The sequence below is a fragment of the Rhipicephalus sanguineus genome, chromosome 11 (genome assembly GCF_013339695.2).
Source record: "Rhipicephalus sanguineus isolate Rsan-2018 chromosome 11, BIME_Rsan_1.4, whole genome shotgun sequence".
Taxonomy (NCBI): Eukaryota; Metazoa; Arthropoda; class Arachnida; order Ixodida; family Ixodidae; genus Rhipicephalus; species Rhipicephalus sanguineus.
In genome coordinates this window covers 133,806,821-133,826,941 of record NC_051186.1, presented here as the reverse complement: position 1 = coordinate 133,826,941, position 20,121 = coordinate 133,806,821, and the positions used below count along the sequence as shown (strand labels likewise).

The 20,121-nt window shown below is 45.3% G+C and overlaps 1 protein-coding gene and 1 long non-coding RNA gene across 4 annotated transcripts in view; one reads left to right on the top strand and one right to left on the bottom strand.

Annotated features, from left to right (window-relative positions):
• Positions 1–258: 258 nt before the first annotated feature.
• On the bottom strand, positions 259–5,565 carry LOC119374560 (uncharacterized). Its single transcript, XR_005180215.2, has 2 exons — positions 5,522–5,565; positions 259–1,264 (listed from the first exon to the last, which is right to left on the bottom strand). It is a non-coding gene; the product is annotated as an uncharacterized LOC119374560 (long non-coding RNA).
• Positions 5,566–8,482: 2,917 nt separating this feature from the next.
• The window catches only part of LOC119374559 (G patch domain-containing protein 2), a 105,911-nt gene continuing 94,272 nt past the window's right edge, over positions 8,483–20,121 (top strand). For 2 of the 3 annotated variants that reach the window (XM_037644712.2, XM_037644711.2), the window contains exons 1-2: positions 8,483–8,744; positions 18,142–18,454. In XM_037644712.2, coding sequence (XP_037500640.1) covers positions 18,152–18,454 — 303 coding nt within the window. In that variant the 5' untranslated portion in view covers positions 8,483–8,744; positions 18,142–18,151. The remainder of the gene's footprint in view (positions 8,745–18,141; positions 18,455–20,121) is intronic. The other variant, XM_037644715.2, reaches the window with a different exon arrangement.

Here is a 20,121-nt window from a genome sequence, read left to right as displayed (position 1 = left end):
ACGCACTGTCACCTGAACTGGGAGCGGCTTAAAAGCAGGAAAGGAGGAGCGCTACCATACTGCCTTACCGTAGCTTTAAAAGACTATTAAGAAAAAAAAAAAAGTTTGGGACAAAGACAGTCATTCGTGGGTATGCCGCTAGCGAAAGGTCCAGCCCGCGTGTTTGGAGACCCCTGGTCTATATCATCCCAGGAACATGGAAAATAGACACTGGAAGTTTTACAAGACATCTTGTGTGGGTTAGACAAGAGAAAGACATACCGTTTATAGTTGATTTTATTGTAGCAAATGTGCTGCAATGACCACCATGCTGCAGCCACGCCGTATAGATCGTGAATGAATGTTTTACATCAACGGTTGTCTAACAACAGTTGACGTGGTAGTGTTGACTGTCCGCTTTGTAACAATGTAATAAACTTCACATATGTACTCCTATGGCTCAGCAAGCTATAGTTTAGCCAGTATTTTTGTATACAGTTTGTGTACACACCAATTCTGCAATGCCTGCACAACTGGTGAGGTTTCAAGTGACTCAAATGCTTTCTCATTATTTGTGAAGGTTATATATAGGGGTTGGTTATGTTCCATGCATTTATCCATAACATCTTCGACAGTGCTAATATGGTATATTGTTGAGTAGCCTGTATGAAATCCTGCTGACTCATTTGGTTGATTGGATTCTAAGGTGGTCCTAATTCTATTAGCTATTACTTTTGTAAATGCCTTGTTGGCAGTCATGAGTAAGCTGATCAGCTTGTAATCTTTCAATTTCTTGATGCCCCTTTTTATTCAAACATTTATATTGCAAAGCATGATTACAACAAAAAGGGATACACAGAAGAGGGTCCCTCGGTTACGAGACCATACCATGACCCCTTGCACATGATTATTGGGTACAAATCACAAATAGGTACATAAGTTAATTGTACTGAAAACAAAAAAAAATTACATTAATACAAGACATTGATAAACAAAGCTTATAAGTACATAATACTGTATAGTAATGTCATACATAATTAATTAGGGCAATGTTCATGTTCATCAAAGATTTCAGTACGCTGAAATCTTGCGAATAAGTGCTGTAATAAGGAAGGCTCTCTCTACATGAAAGTGCCCGTTAAGTTTTGGACATTGCTACTGCAGATCGCATATATTGATGCAACGAGAATCCCAAAATCTTCCTTGTACATCTCTAAAATATCTTTGAACATAGCCATTTCCATCTTGAAGTGGTACATCCTCTGGTCATCTTGCTGTGTTGCTTCTGAAATGCCAGTAAAAGTTACAATGTGGAAAACACGCTTTTGTTGTTTATTTGAAGACATCATTCAAAGTGAATATCCTGACTCACTTAAATTTGTATTGACATAGCACATGTGCTGAAACAAGTGCACAAGGTGCCCAAGAAGAAATAAGGACCCACAAGATTAGCAAAATTTCAGTCTGTAATCAGAACAAGCATTCCAAGACATTCCCCAGGGCTGTGAAATAAAACCATGTTTAGAATAACAAGAGAGCTGAGCTAGTTGGTAAGCATTCTAAAAGACAGGGCGTGCAAAGGCTGGACGGCCACTGTCGCTGAATGTTTAAAGAAGTCCGTTATGTTAAGTCCGAGCATGGTTGCAGAAAGCAATGAGGAAAAAAAACCTGTCGTAGGCATTCCTTACATTCATTGCGTTTCTCACAGGCTAAAGAAAGTGGGAAGCAGATACAGCGTTAATGTTGTTTTTACGACTGCCAATAAGCTAGGTAAGATTTGTGCACTGTGCAGAGAAAGAATGAGCGAGTAATAGACAAGATGCGGAATAACATTTGTTTCGCAAAACACACCAACAAATTCACCGATTGCTGTACAGGTGTGGTTTATAAGGTTCCCTTTAGCTACAGCTGCTTCTATGTAGGACAGAAGGGCCGCTGTATTAACCAGAGATTAATAGAACATAAAATATTGTTAAGTGGAGGCTCACCTTCTAATCTATCTTTACAGTGTCGAGAGTGTAAGTTCATGCCAGAATTCGATAAATACGCAGTTTTGTACAGGCATATGAATGAAGAAACTCATCTAATGATCGAGGCATGGCATATCGATAATAGTGGTAGCGCATGCCGTCTAACCGTCTATAAACTTGCATAAAGAATAAATCAAGTGCCTTAACAGTTATCTTTCACGTATACCCCCACATGTGCCGGATTGACAAGTTTGTCTATTGCATCAGCATGCGCAGATAAGTTTTCATGCCTTCTTTTTTTTCCGCCATTGTGTGCCTTTGCAGTTGTTAGTTGGCGTTTGTGGTGTCTTGACTTCTTTCTTGCGTCCGTGTTTGCATGCCCTGTCTTTTAGAGTGAAAACCATGTTGTGCATCAGCCTTGGTATCAGCAGCATGCTAGAACACACAGTGGTGTTAAAGTGTTCCTGAAACACTTTTCCATGTAATCATATAATGGCTTATCAGTTTATTGCCTCATGAATCTATTGCCGCAAAATTTTTTCAAACCAATAAAGAATGAGAATGAGCGGAGTTACAGATTACACGGTACTAAAAAGAAGTTAGCCACCTCGAGGTACAATGACAGTAGTGACGTCTGTGCAGGCTAGATGAGTATTTCAATGATGTACCAGTATAGGGCACAGGCTGTGATACAACCTAAGTGTCAGTGCTGCAGGTAGTGGTACCACTGTGATTTGCTTGTTTCGGGATGAGTTGTATACTGCTGTAAAAGTGGCCAGCTTGTTTTACTGCTTTCATGTTAGTAAGCCTGAAAACATCACTGCAGATTATTGTGTACACTTACAAAGTACCACCCGAGCAGTAAAGATTGCGTAGGATTGCCAGATACTCCACTCTGATTACTGGAGTAAATTATTTCTTCTGGCAACAATCACCAGGAGGTAACCTAAGTTTGAAGACCTTTATCATATTAGTACATTTTGTAGTAACGGGTCGGTTTCGCCAAAAAAAGCTACTGTAAGGTGCATGAATACTGCAAAGTTTCGACACTGATAAAATTGACAAGCAAGAAAGTCTTAGTCGAAGATCTATAGGATATAAAGCATGACCACTCAAGTTTTCCCTGTATACAAAGATTGTGATAACCGCCAGCCACATGTGCCGAAATGCACAGCCATCCAATAAAGTATTGCAACACTTAATTAAATATGCAGATGCCTCAGCTTAATGTGAAAATATAGCCATTTCCCGGTAAGGTTACAGCTGTATATTTTATGCATGTTATAGTGCAGCCATCCTTTTCACAATTGTAAAGCTAGCTTTCCTGCTATGCAGTTTGCCCAACTAATGGCGGCTAGTCAATTACTGCAAACAGCGTGTTCAAGCGCATTTTGCTTACGCTATGACATGGAAAATGTAGACTCGGCTCTCTTGACATAAACACGCATAATAGACAAAACCCAGCACGTGCAACTAGGACCTCGTCTCCACTCTAAGCAAGACAGGTGCCGCCATTAGTTGGGCAAATATGCAGCGTAGGAAAGCGCACTTGCGGATTATGAAAAGGGTCTATTCTGAAATGTAGAGCGTGTATACAACCATAATCAGATGCCTTCTAAAGTTGAAAATCGCACATGGGAAAAGAAAGTAGTGGAAAGATGTGTAGAATTTAAATAAATGTAATCTTTCACTTTTTTGTGCTTACTAATGTGGGCTGATTCTACGTTTCTTTTTTTAAATGTTGCATGAAGCTTTAAAGGATACTCTGCTCGTGAAAAAGTTGTTATAAGAGGTCATGAACCACCCGTCAGGCTTAGTAAAAAAATGTAGTCTTGGTGAGAAAACATAGTCAACGAGAGTTGGAAAGTTGGTAGATCGTTAGAAACAACTGGTTGCAGCGTGAACTTGACACAAAAACAAAAGAAGGCATGAACAAGCGCTGCGTCTTCTTTTGTCCTTATGTTGAGTTCGCGCTGTTACTTCGTTCAGAAAACACATCCTGCGGAAAGCAGACACCGCTATGAAAAGCTCAGCCAAGCCTTGCGGTCATGCGCAACAAAGAGATTAAAAGTGAAGCGTGAAGTTGCCATTTTCACAGGCACCCTCTTTTCATACAGGGGGCTGTGCTCACTCTCTTCGCAGCTGTCGGCACCTGCTGTTTGACATTGAACACATAGCAGGCCAATATCCCACATAAATAAAGAGCGGCATTTGGATAAGATGCGTTTCTTGCCACCGGGTGCTGCCACACGCTGGCTCTGTGCTCTATAGTAGCCACACTCATGCACAGGAATAATGACAGCAGAGAGCAATCGTGTTTCATCACGCATGCTCAAGCTCATGACGTGAATTCTTTCCTCTATGCCATCCCTCCATGTGTACATTCGAGCAAGCTGAGAGAAGAGGGGAAGCACTGAAAGCGTGTGACAAATCCCTGTCACTCTATTCGTTCTTGACAAATTCCAAAAAATGTTTGCGGCAATCGACTCGTGAGGCCCGATACTGAGGTGATTCGATGATTACTTGGAAAAGTGGTTCAGGAGCCCCTTAAAGAATGAAGTAGTGGAACACTGCAAATTGTAATGGTAACTGCCCGCTTTCTTGCAACTGTGCAAGCTGCTTTACACTAGAATGATATGTGCTTTGAGCAAGTTTCTAAGGAAGTGATATCCACCATTACAGTCAGTGTTCTTTGAAATCTGTTGCATCTATAGGTAAACCATTGTGATTAAAGTGTGTATGTGTGCATGCTATTACCAGTGAGCACAGTTTTAATCACAGTTGTACGTGGGCTGTTTGAACCAGGTGGTGTCTTTGCTAGGACAAAACCAAGGGAAACGACAGCTGTAATAATAGTGCAGCTGGTCTACCAGAAGTACAGCAACTGGGTGCTTGCACCAGTCAAAATTTTGCAGGTAGTCAGATTCTAACGCAAGAATATCTGGCAATGCAGAATTTACAGTACCACTCCGCAGAGCCTGTAACGCAGAGAAGTGGTCACTTCCAGCTTAATGTTCTGCTTTGCCTTGGCTGATGCAGCAAATGATATTAGCATTCTACACAAACCAGACAAATGGGACACTTGTCAGCAGCGCCCAAGGTCACGGGGAATAACTAAACTTTGCACAAAGTTCCAATGTGCACTGTCCTGTGTGTTGTCTTGCCTATACAAATTGATGGTAGGACTGCATTACACCAAACGTGCTGCAATTATGCCTGTGCCCCGTGCTGCGAAGAATCACAGGGCTGTGAAGAAGGCACACTTGCAGCGAAGAGAGGTACGTAATAAAAATGGCACAATTGGCGCTAGACAGTTGCACTGAGCCCCGTGTAATGTATTGGACACGTGAAGCGTATCATGACATATCAAATGGCAGAGAACAACACGGACATGTACAAAACAGTTCTATACCTTGGAGCCTCCCTACAGCAAAATAGCTGCACCGATCAGAAGCTGCAGTAACATAATTGCACCAAATCAAGTTTCGGGACTGAGGCAGAAGGCCTGGCCCGCTTAACTCATTTGCTCTGTCGCGCGGTAGAAACACAGGATAGCGAATGCAAAAACTTACCTTGGCATAAGGTCACACCGGCGCGTTCTCTGCTGGCTCATGAGTACAGTGTACTAGAATGGGGCAGTGGGCTCACTGCCGTATCCCTGCGCCGCTCCGCCGCGGCCCTCTCCGCGTCGACAGCTTGAGCGCCCGCCAGGGGCGCTGCCGCCAGTTTCTCCTGAAAACTCTTGCGGGATGTGGAGCGCGTCCCCTTGGTCGGTGGGGGTTAGGCTGGTTACGCTGTAGTTGCGGGGGTATCAACTAGTATCAACAAACGCGGGGTTGGTGGCGGGGAGAGGGCCACCACAATGACACAAAAAGAGATCACAAAAAAAAATGAGGAGGGGAGGGAGTCGAGCATTTTAATCTTTTTTTTTTTAAACTGACCCAAGTAGTTGAAGCTACTGGTTTTCCATTTGTGTGTGTGCCCTGCAGCGCATGTTCACGCCGTTCATTCGTTTCAAGGACCTTTGTCGGCACCCCGCGTGCCGCTTTACTGCACTTATATATGCTTGTTTTTCTGAAGGATCGGCCTCTGTGTCTATCCGCAAATCGCAACTGTCTCAAAGACGGCCCGCCGCTGCATCTGGACGGGAGGGACGCGCTTTTTTACAGCCTGAGGCGGTCGTGCACATAGAGCATGCAGCGTACGTGCAGAGGAATTTCTGGGGCTGCGTTTGACAACAAAAAACAGCTGGACCCAACGAAGCTAGGAGTGACCGCAGAGTCAAGTGTGACAGCAATAAAAGCAAGAAAACGCGCGAGGGTGGTGACAACAAAACCATACTCGTGCTTTAGTAAAAAAAAAAAAAAAGGGGGGGGGGGTTAGGGGTACTTCTAAAAAAAATAATAAAGAACGCTGGTACGTCGCTGCTTGTTTCGCTATCGAAGTCCTAAGCACATAACTATACTGACGGGTGAAACGGGCTGGATAGTGACGTAAAGAAAAAGGAGATGTAGAGGGGGGCGGAAATAGCTCTCATTAGGAAGCGGGGGAGGTCCAAAGGGATTGGGCTCTCTTTGGGATGCCCCAGTTCCTGGTAGATCGACGTTGTCGTCGGCTGTCGACTGCAAACATCGCCGGCGTTTCTTGCTGTCCTTTATTTTTCATTTTCGTAGTCGACTAGCAGATGTTCATACACGTTTGTTGCATCTGTTTATTGTTTGACCACGAGTGACATTTTCGGCATTGATAATTCATATTGTGATACGGCAAACATTTGCGCATACATAGGCAGGGTTTTGTGTACATAAAATCAGTATGTCAGTGCGTGACACTGTCGAGTATTTCTTCGTGTCCTGTTTTATCCGTGCTGGTGCAATTCCAAGGTGCAATAAAAATGTGTACGCACGTGATACATGTTACTTGTTATGTACTCATATTAACTATGTATAAATATTTTTTTTTATTGGGTATACGAGTCCAACTGCAGTTTTGGTAACCTTGTACGATCTACGTCTGTAAATAAAAATTTTTTAAGCGTACGGTGCGGATACATTTATTACGAAGCCGTGATTCCGCCCATTATTGATTCGCGAAAAAAAAAAGAACATTAAGTGGGTTAGTTACACAGACCAGCTAGATCATATATACACGAAATTTTTTTTAAAATGAGGCGTTGTTTATATTCGGCATAGTGGGGCTCGAAAGGCGGGAGTGAAGTCGCTATGATAGCTACAGTAGCGAAAGTGCATTGAAAATCGTATCGATCAGCACGACAGAAAAAAAAAGAAAAACGAACGCCCCCAACTACACACCCTGTTGTTGCAGCGGCTGCGTGGAGGAGCATTCATTTATGCAATAACCGCTTAAAACATCGCTCGCCCTCCGTAAATCAGTCACAACAACAGTAACTTATTTCACAACACACAGAAAACTTGCATCAAAAGAACTTCCGTGAGTTGCGCACCGTAAGATTGACTTTTCTTGCGCGCAAAACAACAACGCGCGCTATCCGCGCCCTGCAACCCGCCGGAAAGTTTCAGGTGACGCTGTGAGTCGCGCCGCCTGTCGGCGGCGACATGAAGTGCGTCACGCTCCGCCGCTCAGTGAGCGCACTATAAACTTCTAGAACACTGTACTCATGAGCCATGGCTTGGCTGCCGATCCGGCTAGGGACAAGTGGAGCTAGGGGCGTTCTCTTCCTCAGTACCTAGGCCAGCGGCCGTCTTCAGGGAGAAAAAGTGCCTAAAAAGGGCGTTTCAGGCTCTACCGAATGGCGGCGCTGCGGTCGCTCCCTGTAGCGGCCACGAAAACAAATGTCGCCTAACGCAGCCTCTCTTCTATCGTCTTTAGACGACATTTGCAGTGAAGCACGCAGATACGCGGCCAATTTTTTTTCACGAAAACTTCGCGTCTCGCAAGAACGAATCAGATTTGTCGTGCCACGGAGGGCCCGGTTTGTTCACTGATGCAGGACACATGCAATGTTTGTTTCTTGCTAACACGTTAACACTCAGTAATGTCGAAAGTTGGGCGAGTTGATGATAGTTCATGATTATATATGAAGAAGCGCACGACGACAGGCACAAGAGGAACGAAAGGGACACGTTAACACTGGCTAGCCAGGGGCGGCGCCAGGATTTTTTTACTGGGGGGGGCACCCACGACAAGTGGGTTCCTTCAGGGGGGGGGGGGGGGGGGCAGAGAGGCTGGGAACATATGCATTGTATTTTGACTATGCTTGCTCTTGGGGGGGCAAAGGGGGGGCAGGCGGAAATTTTGGGGGGGGCTGGAGCCCCCCCAAACCCCCCACTGGCGCCGCCCCTGAGGCTAGCACAGCCGAACAAGGGAGCGACTGCGTACCATTTTGTCGTCTATTAACCCTCCTCGAGAGGATGCTCCTGAATTCCGCTTGGCAGCGCGACAGTCCATGGGCATTGCCAGTGCCTCCCTATAATGTGGTTAGCCATCTTCGCTACCCTTTCGTCTCTCTCTCTCCATGCTCTCTCTGTACTACAGGAGTTCGCGCTGACTCTCGTGGCACGCGAGCCATCTCGAGGTTACAGGAGCGAGCGAGCAGTGAGCACAGTTTGCTGCGCTGTTTGAGGGGAGGCGATCTTCTTGACGGCTTTGTGCATCCAGCCGCCGATGCTGTCTGCCGAGCCAGGCTTGAAACCCGTTACATCGGCAGGTGTTCCGAGAGGCCGCGAAACGGCCGCAGCACCAGTCAACCAGTGCGCGCTTGTCGCCATGTCGCGTCGCTCGAAGACACCCGGGTGGCAGTGCTGAAGCGGCGAGGTAATGCTACAGTCATCTTCCGTGTTGTGTTGTTGACCCCGTGGAATGGTAGGGATGTTTCTGGCCCGTTTCGGTGCCTTTTTATTGTTCTTGGACGCTGTCGTGAGTACCCCGAAGTCGCGAGTTTTCGCGACATATCAATTGTTCCGAATTGTCACTTTTGTTCTATTTTCTTCTGAGCGACCAAAACGATGCGGCATCCGATGAATTGTCATGGACGGTTAAGCAAGCTTGTATTTGTGGTGTCCGTCGAGACTGTCTCTCCTCAAGGTGACGCACCTGATCGGCCTTGATCGCGATCAAAAGTGCTCCCCGTGTGAGATCGTGTACGTCACTGACCTCATTCAGTGAGCGAAGCGCCGCGTTAGTTTCTTTCGCAGGAAGTTTTTGACTAGCGGGCTGCGTCATTGTTGTAGTGCAAAGCTACATCAACGGGTGAGCACGAGAAATAGCATAAAATGTTTTACGATCAACCTGACCCGCTTTTTGCGTTAGTCTGCACATAAATTGCTGTAAATCAAACAGCAGCAGCACTCCAAAGGGGCCAATATCCCCCCTCCCCCCACCGAGTGTTTGTGACTAAATCATAGCCATAGGCAACTCCCATGAACTCTGTGGCATCGACTCTAGTGAATACAGGATTTATGTTCGTAGAATTTCCTTCCAAAAACATCAAAATAAGATGAGGGCCTTAAAAAGCACTAATGTAGAAACAAGCAACAGGTTTCATACTCTGTGAGGGCCCTGGCACAGTAGAAGATATAGTAGTAGTTGGTAAGGAAGGTGTAGCGATCACAGGTTAGTGAGGGCAAGGATCACTCAACCTAAAGAGAACAAGAGCCAAATTAACCAACATAGATGTCAGGGTGAAAAGAGATCAACTCAGGATTGTACTTGTAAAGAAATACGCTGCTTTAGAAGAAGATGAAGGTAGGAAATGAATGAAATAACTTTCTGAAGCAGCTGTTGGAGGTAAGGCACCAGGCAAGAAGTAGGCAAGTGCTTAAGGGAACAAACAGGGGTAATTAATGTCTTAGTTGACACTAACCCCTTGAGACGCTATGTGCACAATTGTGTACATCACTTGGTTTTGTTATTTGTGTCGACCAGGGGCTAAGGAAGAGCAAGATGCATTGAGCTTTGGATGAATGGAACTTCCTGCATAGCAAACTTGTCTTCATTTAGTTTCATTTTGCAGGGTACTGTTGCATATGATCACTTTGCTGAAGGCACCACTATGCCTGACGAGTTGTTCTTCGTGCCGCTTCCCGCGAGCCACGACAAAAGTATAATTTTTCATCGCTCAACACGGACATAACCGGAAAAGAATTTGCACCATACCTCTAGCCTGAGATTTCATTCCATTTATGCAAAAACAGAGCATGAATGACTTCAGAATAAAGATATATTTAACTACAATTTAATTAGGAGCAATTACTATAATGCACATGAATTAACGTATTATGACATTATTTTTGTTGCAATAGAATATTGGGTGCCTTGATATCGATTTGACATATTTACAGACAGTTCTTCTTTGGTGGCGTCTGAAAGGGATAAGTGCAAAAAAATAGAGGGAAAAAGTTCTTCAGTTTTGCTATATGTTTTTGGTGCCGTTCCACTTTGTGTCCATTGATGCAGTGCCGGCATGTTTCAAAATAATGTACTTTGGTGGTGACAGCTTAAGGTTCTGATAATCCCGCGAGTAGTATTCATTTAGCGCACATAACCATGCAGTGGAGCATGTGCTGTGATTTACAAGACTGGACAAGTGGATATGCCGGGAATGTTGCATCCTTGGTCAGCCGTGTGACGCAAGAAATGGGACAAGGGGTTGCAAAGAGCCTAGATTTTCTACCTGATCTGAAGATGAAGGAGGGGTTTCTTTGCTTTATTTACAGCTATGATAGAATTACCTGGTGACAGTGAAAGTGGTGGTGGTGGACAGTGACATTTTCATGAGAAATGAAGAGTAGGCCATTAAAGAAAAGGAATTCAGCAACATTCCTTGAGAAGTATAGAAGGTGTAGCTCAATGCGTTATCCAGCTAAGCTGACTGTTATATATATGTTAGGAGAATTTCATGCTTGTGCAAACGAGTTCATTCTGTGCTTTTTGTTGAAGCAAAACGGAAAGGCAAGCTAGTGTGTACTGGTTCATACTATTATATTAAAAGCAGCTAAGACGACAGGGCAAGAAAGGGCACAACACGAGCGCTTACAACTGAAGGCTTTATTGCTTCAAAAGAACATATATACCTAAACCCGACCCTCGCCTATTACCCGCGCATGCGCACCATTAGTCGGCGCAAAAAACAGCAGATGCATAGGCATTCGCACCCCCTTTGACTATCTCCTCTCCTCAAGCAGTGTCACTTCTTTCGTAGATATGCCCAAAAATGGGTGACTGATGCAAGTGGACACCCTAGTGTTAATATGGAAAGCTTCCACAAGTCCATGTGTTGTGCAATCTCGGTGTTTGTACAAAATTTCCATCGCAGCGAACCGCGCCTTGCATCAGCACAGTGCAAAGCCAAGTGTGTTATACCCCTGTCACACAGGGCAACTTAAGTGCACTTTGAAGGAGTGCACTTCGCTGCTAGTGTCATTTGCACGCTGTCACACAGGAACGCTTAGTGACACTCGCTACAAAGTACACTTGCCGGCAAGTGCGTTCGCGAAACTCACTTCGCTGCGACGGAGTGTCTAGCCCCTCGGTAGCAGTGGCTTGCAAATAAATACGCTAATGCAAAACACGGCGATCATGGTATTTTTAAACCATTGTTCTCGTTATTAGGAATACTGCCATGTATTCAAACAAATCATACTACGACAAAAAAACCTCGCTACTCTCACCCTCGGGCAGTTTGTGGTCACGTCCGCTAGGGGTATGCGGGAGCACATGCCGTGCAATGGCCGCGTTCGTCGCGTTGTTCACTTCCTTCCACATGTGTAGGTTAGTCATTCTTTAGTCATTTGCGATGCCCTGTGCCACGGGTGCCACTTCCACGAAGACAACGTGGTCCGACGCAGAGACGCGGGTGCTCATACGCCTTTGGGTGGAGCAAATGAGTGCTGCCAAAACACACTCCAAACGCCCGTCACCACCACATGTCCCTTCTGCATGGGAGTCCGCCATTTTTGTTTTCGATTCGTCTTTGATATGACACTGTCTTGTCTCGGCTCGCAATGACCAGTGATGTTTTGCAATTGCAATATTTACTTCATTTGCGCGCAAAGTTTAAAGTGACACTCTTTGAGTGTAAGTGCACTCGCTCAAAATGACATTAAATTTGCCAGTGTGACCGGGGAATTAGTGGTCTTTCCTGCAAAGAAGGCTGGTGCTCCTTTAGGCTTATATTCACACATTGGCCTGTCTGGCCAACGTAGACACGTCCACAGGACAGAGGGATGCAATATACGACGTTCGTCCTACAAGGCACGAACCCGACTCCATGGTTAATGGTGCAACCACGTGTCGTGTCGTTGTCAAGTCTGTTGCTGACCATCTAACATAGTCTACTTAGCTTATTAGTAGCAGAAAAACCACCCTGAGCCCAAGTCGCTGAGCTGTCTTCTTCAGCCGATGTGACAGCGCGTGTACCTATGGCATAACTGCCATTTTGTGCTTTTGATCCTGACTCTGGCTGCGATCATCAAGACCATTTATCTGCTTGATAAGGCATTGGCAGGTGGCTTGGATCACCAAGACAGGAAAGGCTGCATCTTTCAGATAATCTACCTGTTCATTAATTAGAAAAGCGAGTTGGGCTAGTTGGTGCGTATTGACTACAGACATAGCCAATTAGCGCAATAAACAATGGACAAGGTGAAGGCAACAATGCCGAGTAGCGCTGATTTCTGTCTGTTGCCTTCACCTTGTCCATTGTTTTTTGTGCTAATTAGTTATGTCTGTTCATTAAGAGTTGAGATCTGGGCCAGTTGGTTCATAATACTTGAAGAAAGTCAGCAAAATAACGGGACACAAGAAAGAGGCAGACGCAAACACCACTGGATAACACAAACACCGCTCTAGCGGTCTTTGCGTCTGTCTCTCTCTCGTGTCCCGTTCTTTTGCTGGCTTTCTTCAACTGTTCATTAAAGCTGCGCAGAGTGAATTGTTGACATGACGTATTGACAGCAGATGTTGTACTCCGGTCCTTTACAGAACGAGATGGTGGTTCGATTTTCACCTGTGAGATGCCTGTTAATAACGCCTTAAGATTCCTCGACCGACCCCTGCATTTTTCCTTAGAGCGTGTCTGCTGGATATACGCATTCCGATCTACCAAGCCATTCGTGAGCTCCTTCCACTCAAAGCTAGCAAAGAACGAAATAACTCTGACATGTCTGAAATCAGCTGTGAATAGGTTGTCAATAGGGGAATTGGCTGTCAATTGACAGCCGAACTATCGACCTAATAGGACCAATCGACGAGGTCGAAGGACTGGACACGCGCAGGTGGCAAAATATGGTGTCTGCTTGGCAGCGCACTGTGCTTTTCGCAACATCTGATTGCCAAGGCCTTCTGACCGAGTGAGCGAGCTTATTTGGGAGGTGTAGTGAGCTGGCTGTTTGGTCGTTCGCTGCTCATTGGTGCATGCAACGAAAAGAACACATCACCTCTTCTCACCTATTCTTACCTCGTAAATACTACACATATACACCGTAAATACGGACAACTGCATTTAGCCTCTACGGCCTTTAAAAGGTAATTTCAGTGTTCCATCTCTTGTTTCTCACAGCTATACATATTTACGGTGTGGGTAACCTCTGAGCCAACCTACAAAATTGGTGGCATTTGTAAAATGCAACACCTGCATTTAATATCAACAAAGGGCACTATAAGCTTATCATTTGTTACCTATGGTGTGAGCAATGTGCACGCTGTCCAATCAACTTGTCTTATTTTGCTAAACGCCGACTCTACTCTCTCGTGTACTCTTTAGATCTCAGAGCCCCGCCTTGCACTCGTTGGCAGTGTCAGTGGATGTTAATTCCAGATACATCTGCGAATTGCATAGACTGTTCCTGTACTTCATGTAGGAAACCGAGTTGTATCTATTTATTTAATTGATGCCGTAGAGCAGTGGCACAGCCATAATTATTTTTCGGGAGGTGTTATATGCTGCTGATGTGTCAATCGCATAGGAAAAAAGTCGGAAAGCAGGAGGGATGCACTGCTCAGAAAATTGCGGGAGTTGTGCTGACACCGAAACACCGCCGTGGCTATAACCCTGTTGTAGGGCATATTTGTGGCAAAAAAAAAAAAATTAATGATGCTTGGGTGCCGCTCAGCTGGTCCAGTGGTGGCATGCAGAAATGCTAGACAGATGGAAATTGTACAGAGGCTGTCACAGCTAAACACATAAGCAGCTTATGAATGAACTACGCAGTAATATGTTGCACCTTGCCAAATTCACTTGGTCTGAGAAGTGCTGACGTGGTGCAAGCGGAAAGGTAAAGTGTGAGGCCTGTGCACTCGTCATCGCGGTTGGTGTGGTGTACACACATTTGCCATTAGCGCTCACGCCCCTGTTGGTAGCGCTCGTGTGCTAGAAAAAGGTCGATTGGTTTCCACCTTCATCTACAAGATGTCATTGCATTGTGGGACAGTGTAATGTAGTGCCTCCTTTTGGTCACTCCTATTTTACAGCGAAAGCTGTTATGAGATCATTTCAATGGCCGTTTTTGGCGCCGTAGTTGTCCGCCGCCGCCGGTGTTCGTAACCGCTATTGCACGAAATAAGAAAAAAAAGGAAATAAGAAAAAATTTCCAGGATGGAATGAGGTTCGAACCTGGGCCTTCTGCGTGGGAGCCCAGTGTTCCACCTCGGAGCCATGCCGTTTTTTTTTTTTTATTATTACCGGTTTCATAACACGGCACAGGAATAACAGCAGACACAACTGAAGCAATGTCAAAGCAGTGCACACCTATGATTAGTTACATTCCTAAAATTCCTTTAGGTAAACCAGGGGCTCAACCCTGGAAAGCCAGTCAGGAACAAAGTCTTGTTGTTTGAGTACATCAACATATTGACAAATGCTTTCGCGAAAAAGCACGCATGAAGGTCTCTTGTCAGGGTCGCAGTGGAAACCGGCCATTCTAGCCCGCCATAGACAATGGAGGCCAAGAAGCATTATTAGATCGAAAGGCAGTCCATCCTCATTTTCTATTGGTAAAAATCTTATTCCAAGTGAATGCAAGGGAAGTTCTTTTTTGAGCGTTCTCTGTAAAACGTCCCAGAAATAAACCCCTTCCCAACAATGCAAAAATACATGATCTATTGTTTCTGGCTTTCTGCAGATAAAACAATCGGAACCCCACGGCATATAAACACCTCGATATTCTAAAAAGGTCCGAACTGGCAGTGTGCCCGAATGTAACTTCAAGAAAAAGGTTTTTGCGCTTGGCTGAATTTGCAATGACATCCAACTAAATACTAACAGTACTATTGCAGATGCGTTCTTCCCGTACTACAAGGGTCTCTTTGCCGCTGCATTAGTTGACGTAGAAGAGTTCAAGAACACTTTCCTAAGCCGGATGCCGTAGTTATCTCATGAAACGAAAGAGGCCTTAGAGGCGCCTATAACAGTTTCCGAAATTGAAAAGGCAATAGAAAATCTCGCTCCTGGAAAGTCACCTGGGCCAGATGGTCTAGGTGCGATGTGGTATAAAGCATTCAAAACAGAACTGTTGTCAGTCTTACAAGCTGTCTTCAAGGAAGCTTATACAACCAAAGCTTTACCTCCGTCATTCGCCGAGACGCACACTATTCTAATACCAAAGACCAACGAAAAAGCAAAATTAAAATTAGTTACTTCTTATCGGAGCCATGCCGGTGCTTGAAACTGCATTGCAAAAAGACCCTATACAGGCTTCATGTCGGTAAGGAACCACATTAACATATGTAATGTGGTGTGGTTGAAGAGTAAAATAACAACCAGGCGTCACACAAACGCGAATTCTGTAATCGGGCGTCACACAATGTGAATTGTGCAACGAGTGGGTTGTTGAATGCTTCCAACCCATTACAAAGGCCTCTGAAATAATTCTTCATCGTCATCAGCCACAGCATCAACAAAGTGCACATAATGCCTTACAGGTGTTTAGAGAGTACCACGGTTCTCCGAAGAATGATGAAAAATGGCACAGGTGCTGCTTCCCTATTTCACAAAAATTATGATGATTTAAGCGTAGTAGGTTCCTTGCAAGTGCACTTCTATTGGTTGCCAAGGAAGCCTATAAGGCTGTCATGATCCATTTCCTCAGGCTCTCAATAAAGTTGACTCCCTCTCTCTCTCTCTCGCGCGCCGTTTCTCCGGTTAACATATGTTATAAAGCGTGATGGGGCAGTTAAACAACCGGGCGTCACACAATATGAATTGCGTAACTAGTGGGTCGTTTAAAGCTTCCAACCCATTACAAAGGGCTCAGCCATTATTCTTTATCCCCATCAACCGTCGCATCAACAAAGTGCACATAATGCCTTACAGATGGTACCTAGCTTCTCCACAGAATAACGAATAATGTCGTGGTGGGTGTTTCCCAACTTCCCAAAAATTATGATTTGTGGTGTAGTGGGTACGTTGCTAATGTACTTGTAGCCATAAAAGAGTTTATAACGGGCTCTAGAAATGCCGCTCTTCCAGCTTTCGCTGTGTGACTGTGCTGCGCTTTCCGCGCAGGCCTGGCGTTGTTTTTACAGCGAAAGCTGTTATCAGATCACAAGGGCAGACGGGTAGTTGTCTACCGCCGCCACCGCTGGTGTCCGTAACTACTACTACGCAAAAGAAAAAAATATCCAGGATCGGATGGGATTTGAACCAGGGCCCTCTGCCTGTCTGTCGAGTTTTCTACCACAGAGTCACGCTAGTGCTTGAAGCTCCTTTGCAAAAATATCCCATACAGACGTCATGTCGGGCAAGGAATCGCGTTAACATGTGTAATATAGTGTGGCAGAAGAGTAAAATAACAACCAGGTGTCACACAATGCTAATTGCGCAACAACTGTGTGGTTTAAGGCTTCCCACCCACTACAGAGTGCTCAACCATAATTCTTCATCAACAGTCACATGCAGCATCAACAAAGTGCACGTAATGCCTTACAGATGTGTAGCGGGTACCTCGCCTATCCGCAGAAAGACGAATAATGGCATAGTGGGTGCTTCCCTACTTAAAGGGGTGGTGCCATCAAATTTCGAGGCTATAACAAGCCTGTTGCGGGTTTCCTCCGTATGCAAGGACACTCCACACGAAGGGTCTGACACAGCAAACGTTTAGAATATATTTTAATTCACTTCCAAAGTGTACCTAAATGCCCATTCTCCCAATGGAAACCCATCGCTAGCGCGCCAACTCTGACGTAGATCTGTAGGAAGGGCAACGAAAGTTGTAGTGACGTCACCAGATCTGCTGTAGTGACGTGAGTGACCTCCGGACCTCCGCCACCTCCGCAACGTACGTACCGGCTGTAGTGAACTAGAATATATTCTAGTTCACTATAGTACTGGCAAAGCATCGATTGCTACATCACTCGCCGCGTTTCTAACGCTTCCTGGCTAAGTGCGTCACAGCCTTGTGTGGTCACGTGACCAAGCCTCCTACACTTCTACGTCACTGCCCAACCTCGGCACCCAGAAACCGAAACCGAAAGCTGTCGACATCAAAAGGCGATATTAAATTATTTAGCGAGAATACATGAATCTTGCTGTGTGCATCATGCTTCCTGGAGCTATAGGAAACGCTTACAGCAAAGAACGCGCAAGCCACAAATTTGGTGGCACCACCCCTTTAACAAAAATGATTTGTGGCATAGTGGATACTTTGCATACTAGATCAACCTCTCCGAAGGATGGGCTTAAATTTATCCCTTCCGGTGATTCTTTCCTTTGGTGCAACTGAAATGGGCTTTAGCCACAGGAACGTTTACGCAGCCGTGTGCGAGTTTTTACGGGAAACAAAAAGAATAGAATGTTAAGTTTATGCACCATTTCACTGTTTCAACCTATTCAAATGTTTTTTTTTTTTTTTTTAAACATCTGGATTGTACCAGTGAATCTAATTTTTTAAACCATTCATTCCTAAACATATTCGTATTGTAAAACAATTTAATTTCTAAAATAAGGTACCACCTGTTTCATGGCCGATCCCCCGTGGTGGGTTGCGCCAAGTAACTGAGGACCAACCAACCAACCAATGTGTACTTGTGTTATTTAGTTTCCCCAAGAGAGTTTTGAACGGCTGCTCTTCCAACTTTCACTGTGACTGTGCTGTGCGCAGGCCTGGCATTTTTTTTCTTATTGCTCACTTGAAAACCAACAAGACCTGCTACGAACATACGGGGAATGAAATAGCATTTCCTTGGTCCAACTGTTTGTTTGACTGTCCTTATGCAGTTGCTGCCCGATGGATCGGGCATTGATTCAGGGCATCAAGCGTCTGCGAGTGCTGACCCCGTACGACTATGACAACATGGATGAACTCGTCCAGGACCTGACTAGTGCCCTTGAGGAGTCCTCCTCGTCTGCTCAGCATCGCCACCCACCGCAGCGCAAGTGGTGCTCCAAGAAGGCTCTTTTGCCCCTGGACACTGCACGTCTGCCAGGGAGTGTGTCATCTTCGACCACGTGCCAGACCACCCGTTCTGTGAGCGCTGTTTCTGGAGATGACTCGGAATCCAGCCTGGAGGGGCGTGCCCTGCCTCGAATGGTGAGCCCTTTCTTTCACATAGTAGGCAGTTCCCAAAAGCCTGGCCACTTCGCTAAAAAGCAGCTTATTTCAGTGGCAAGAGAGAGAAACAAGGAGACTGTTTAGTTACTACCCTCCTTGGCCCTGGATAGGTATTGTTCTTAGAATTATTTTTCATATGTTGCAAAATGGACACCTAGAGGGGTGCAGAAATGTAGTCACAATAAAGTTTCTCACGAAAGTGGTAAACTAAAGGCCGTGTATGATGATTAAAGGAGTGCAAGCACATCTGAAACCATTATCTTTTATTTAAAAAAGAAATTCATGAAAATTTTTCAGTTTTTCAGAAAGCAATTGCGATCACTGCCAGAGCTACTTTTAGTGACCTGCGATTGGTGCACAACGAGAAAGCACATCTGGCATCCAGTCGGCTCTGCATATGTAGAAAAAAAAAAGGCTTCGCGAAATGGCTATTAGAGTTATCTTTCCTTTTTTTGCTTTATCTTGTCCATGAGGCACTGGTGCCGGGCAACGGGTGCTTTTGCGAGGTGGCCGTGCCCTGCTACTGTGGTCTAGTGGTTATGGCGCTCGACTGCTGACCCGAAGGTCGCGGGATCGAACCCCGGCGGCGGCAGCTGCATTTTCGATGGAGGCGAAAATGGTTGAGGTCCATGTACTTATATTTAGGTGCAGGTTAAAGAACCCCAGGTGGTCGAAATTTCTGGAGCCCTCCACTACGGCGTCTTTTATAATCATATCTTGGTTTTGGGATGTTAAACCCCAGATATTATTATTATGTGTGGTGGCCATGGCAGTCATTCACAAGCAAAGTGAAAGGTGGTCTGATCTCTGTCCGCATACTAGCATCTAACTGACTATCACAGTGCGAGACTGCACTATCTCTGACTGCTTGGAAGAGCGTAAAAAAAAGCATGCATCTCAATGTCGCCACTTGTAGCTGCCTGTTTCGTGCCAGTTCGTGCAGCACTCCTGCAATCATTTATCACTTGCATGTGACACAAAACTGCAATTTTATTTATGTGGTGAACACAGCGATTGTCGCAATACAATGCCATCGGTGTCGGTATGTTAAAGGGACCGACAACTGATTTTTCTCGACCCAGTTTTTGACGGCGTGACAGGAAGCTCACCCTTCGTAGCGTTTGTAGCTGCAGTGGTTTATCCGAAAAGCACGTAGTTATTTTATAGGCAGTATTTTTCGATCTGAAAGGCTCCAAACACGCATGGAGGCTTGCTCCAGCAACGCTGAGAATTGATAGCGATGCCGCTAGCACTTGTGAAAGCTGTCGTTATTCTCCCTTCGCAGGAGCTACTGTAACTATGCTTAACCACCTTTATTTTGAGCTTTCCAACCCTTTTTGAAAATAGCAAGCTGTTACAATGAGATGTGTGGCTTTATACGCTTTCCCGGTATTTGTACAGCATTGTGCGCGCCTGCGCCCAAGATTGCCTGCGCCTGTTTCATGGATGGCTTGTCCCGGCGTCGTTACTCTCTCGATACACGAGCCAAGCCAAGTAATCGAAAACGTAATTGTGCATATGCACGGCCGCACCGAGTAGCAGCGCGCGTCATTTCTGAGACGAAGTGTAGGCAGCAAAACTATGTCGCTCCAAAATCTCAGCGACCTGGAAACTGCATGCACGGTTTCATGAGCACGCTGAAAAAT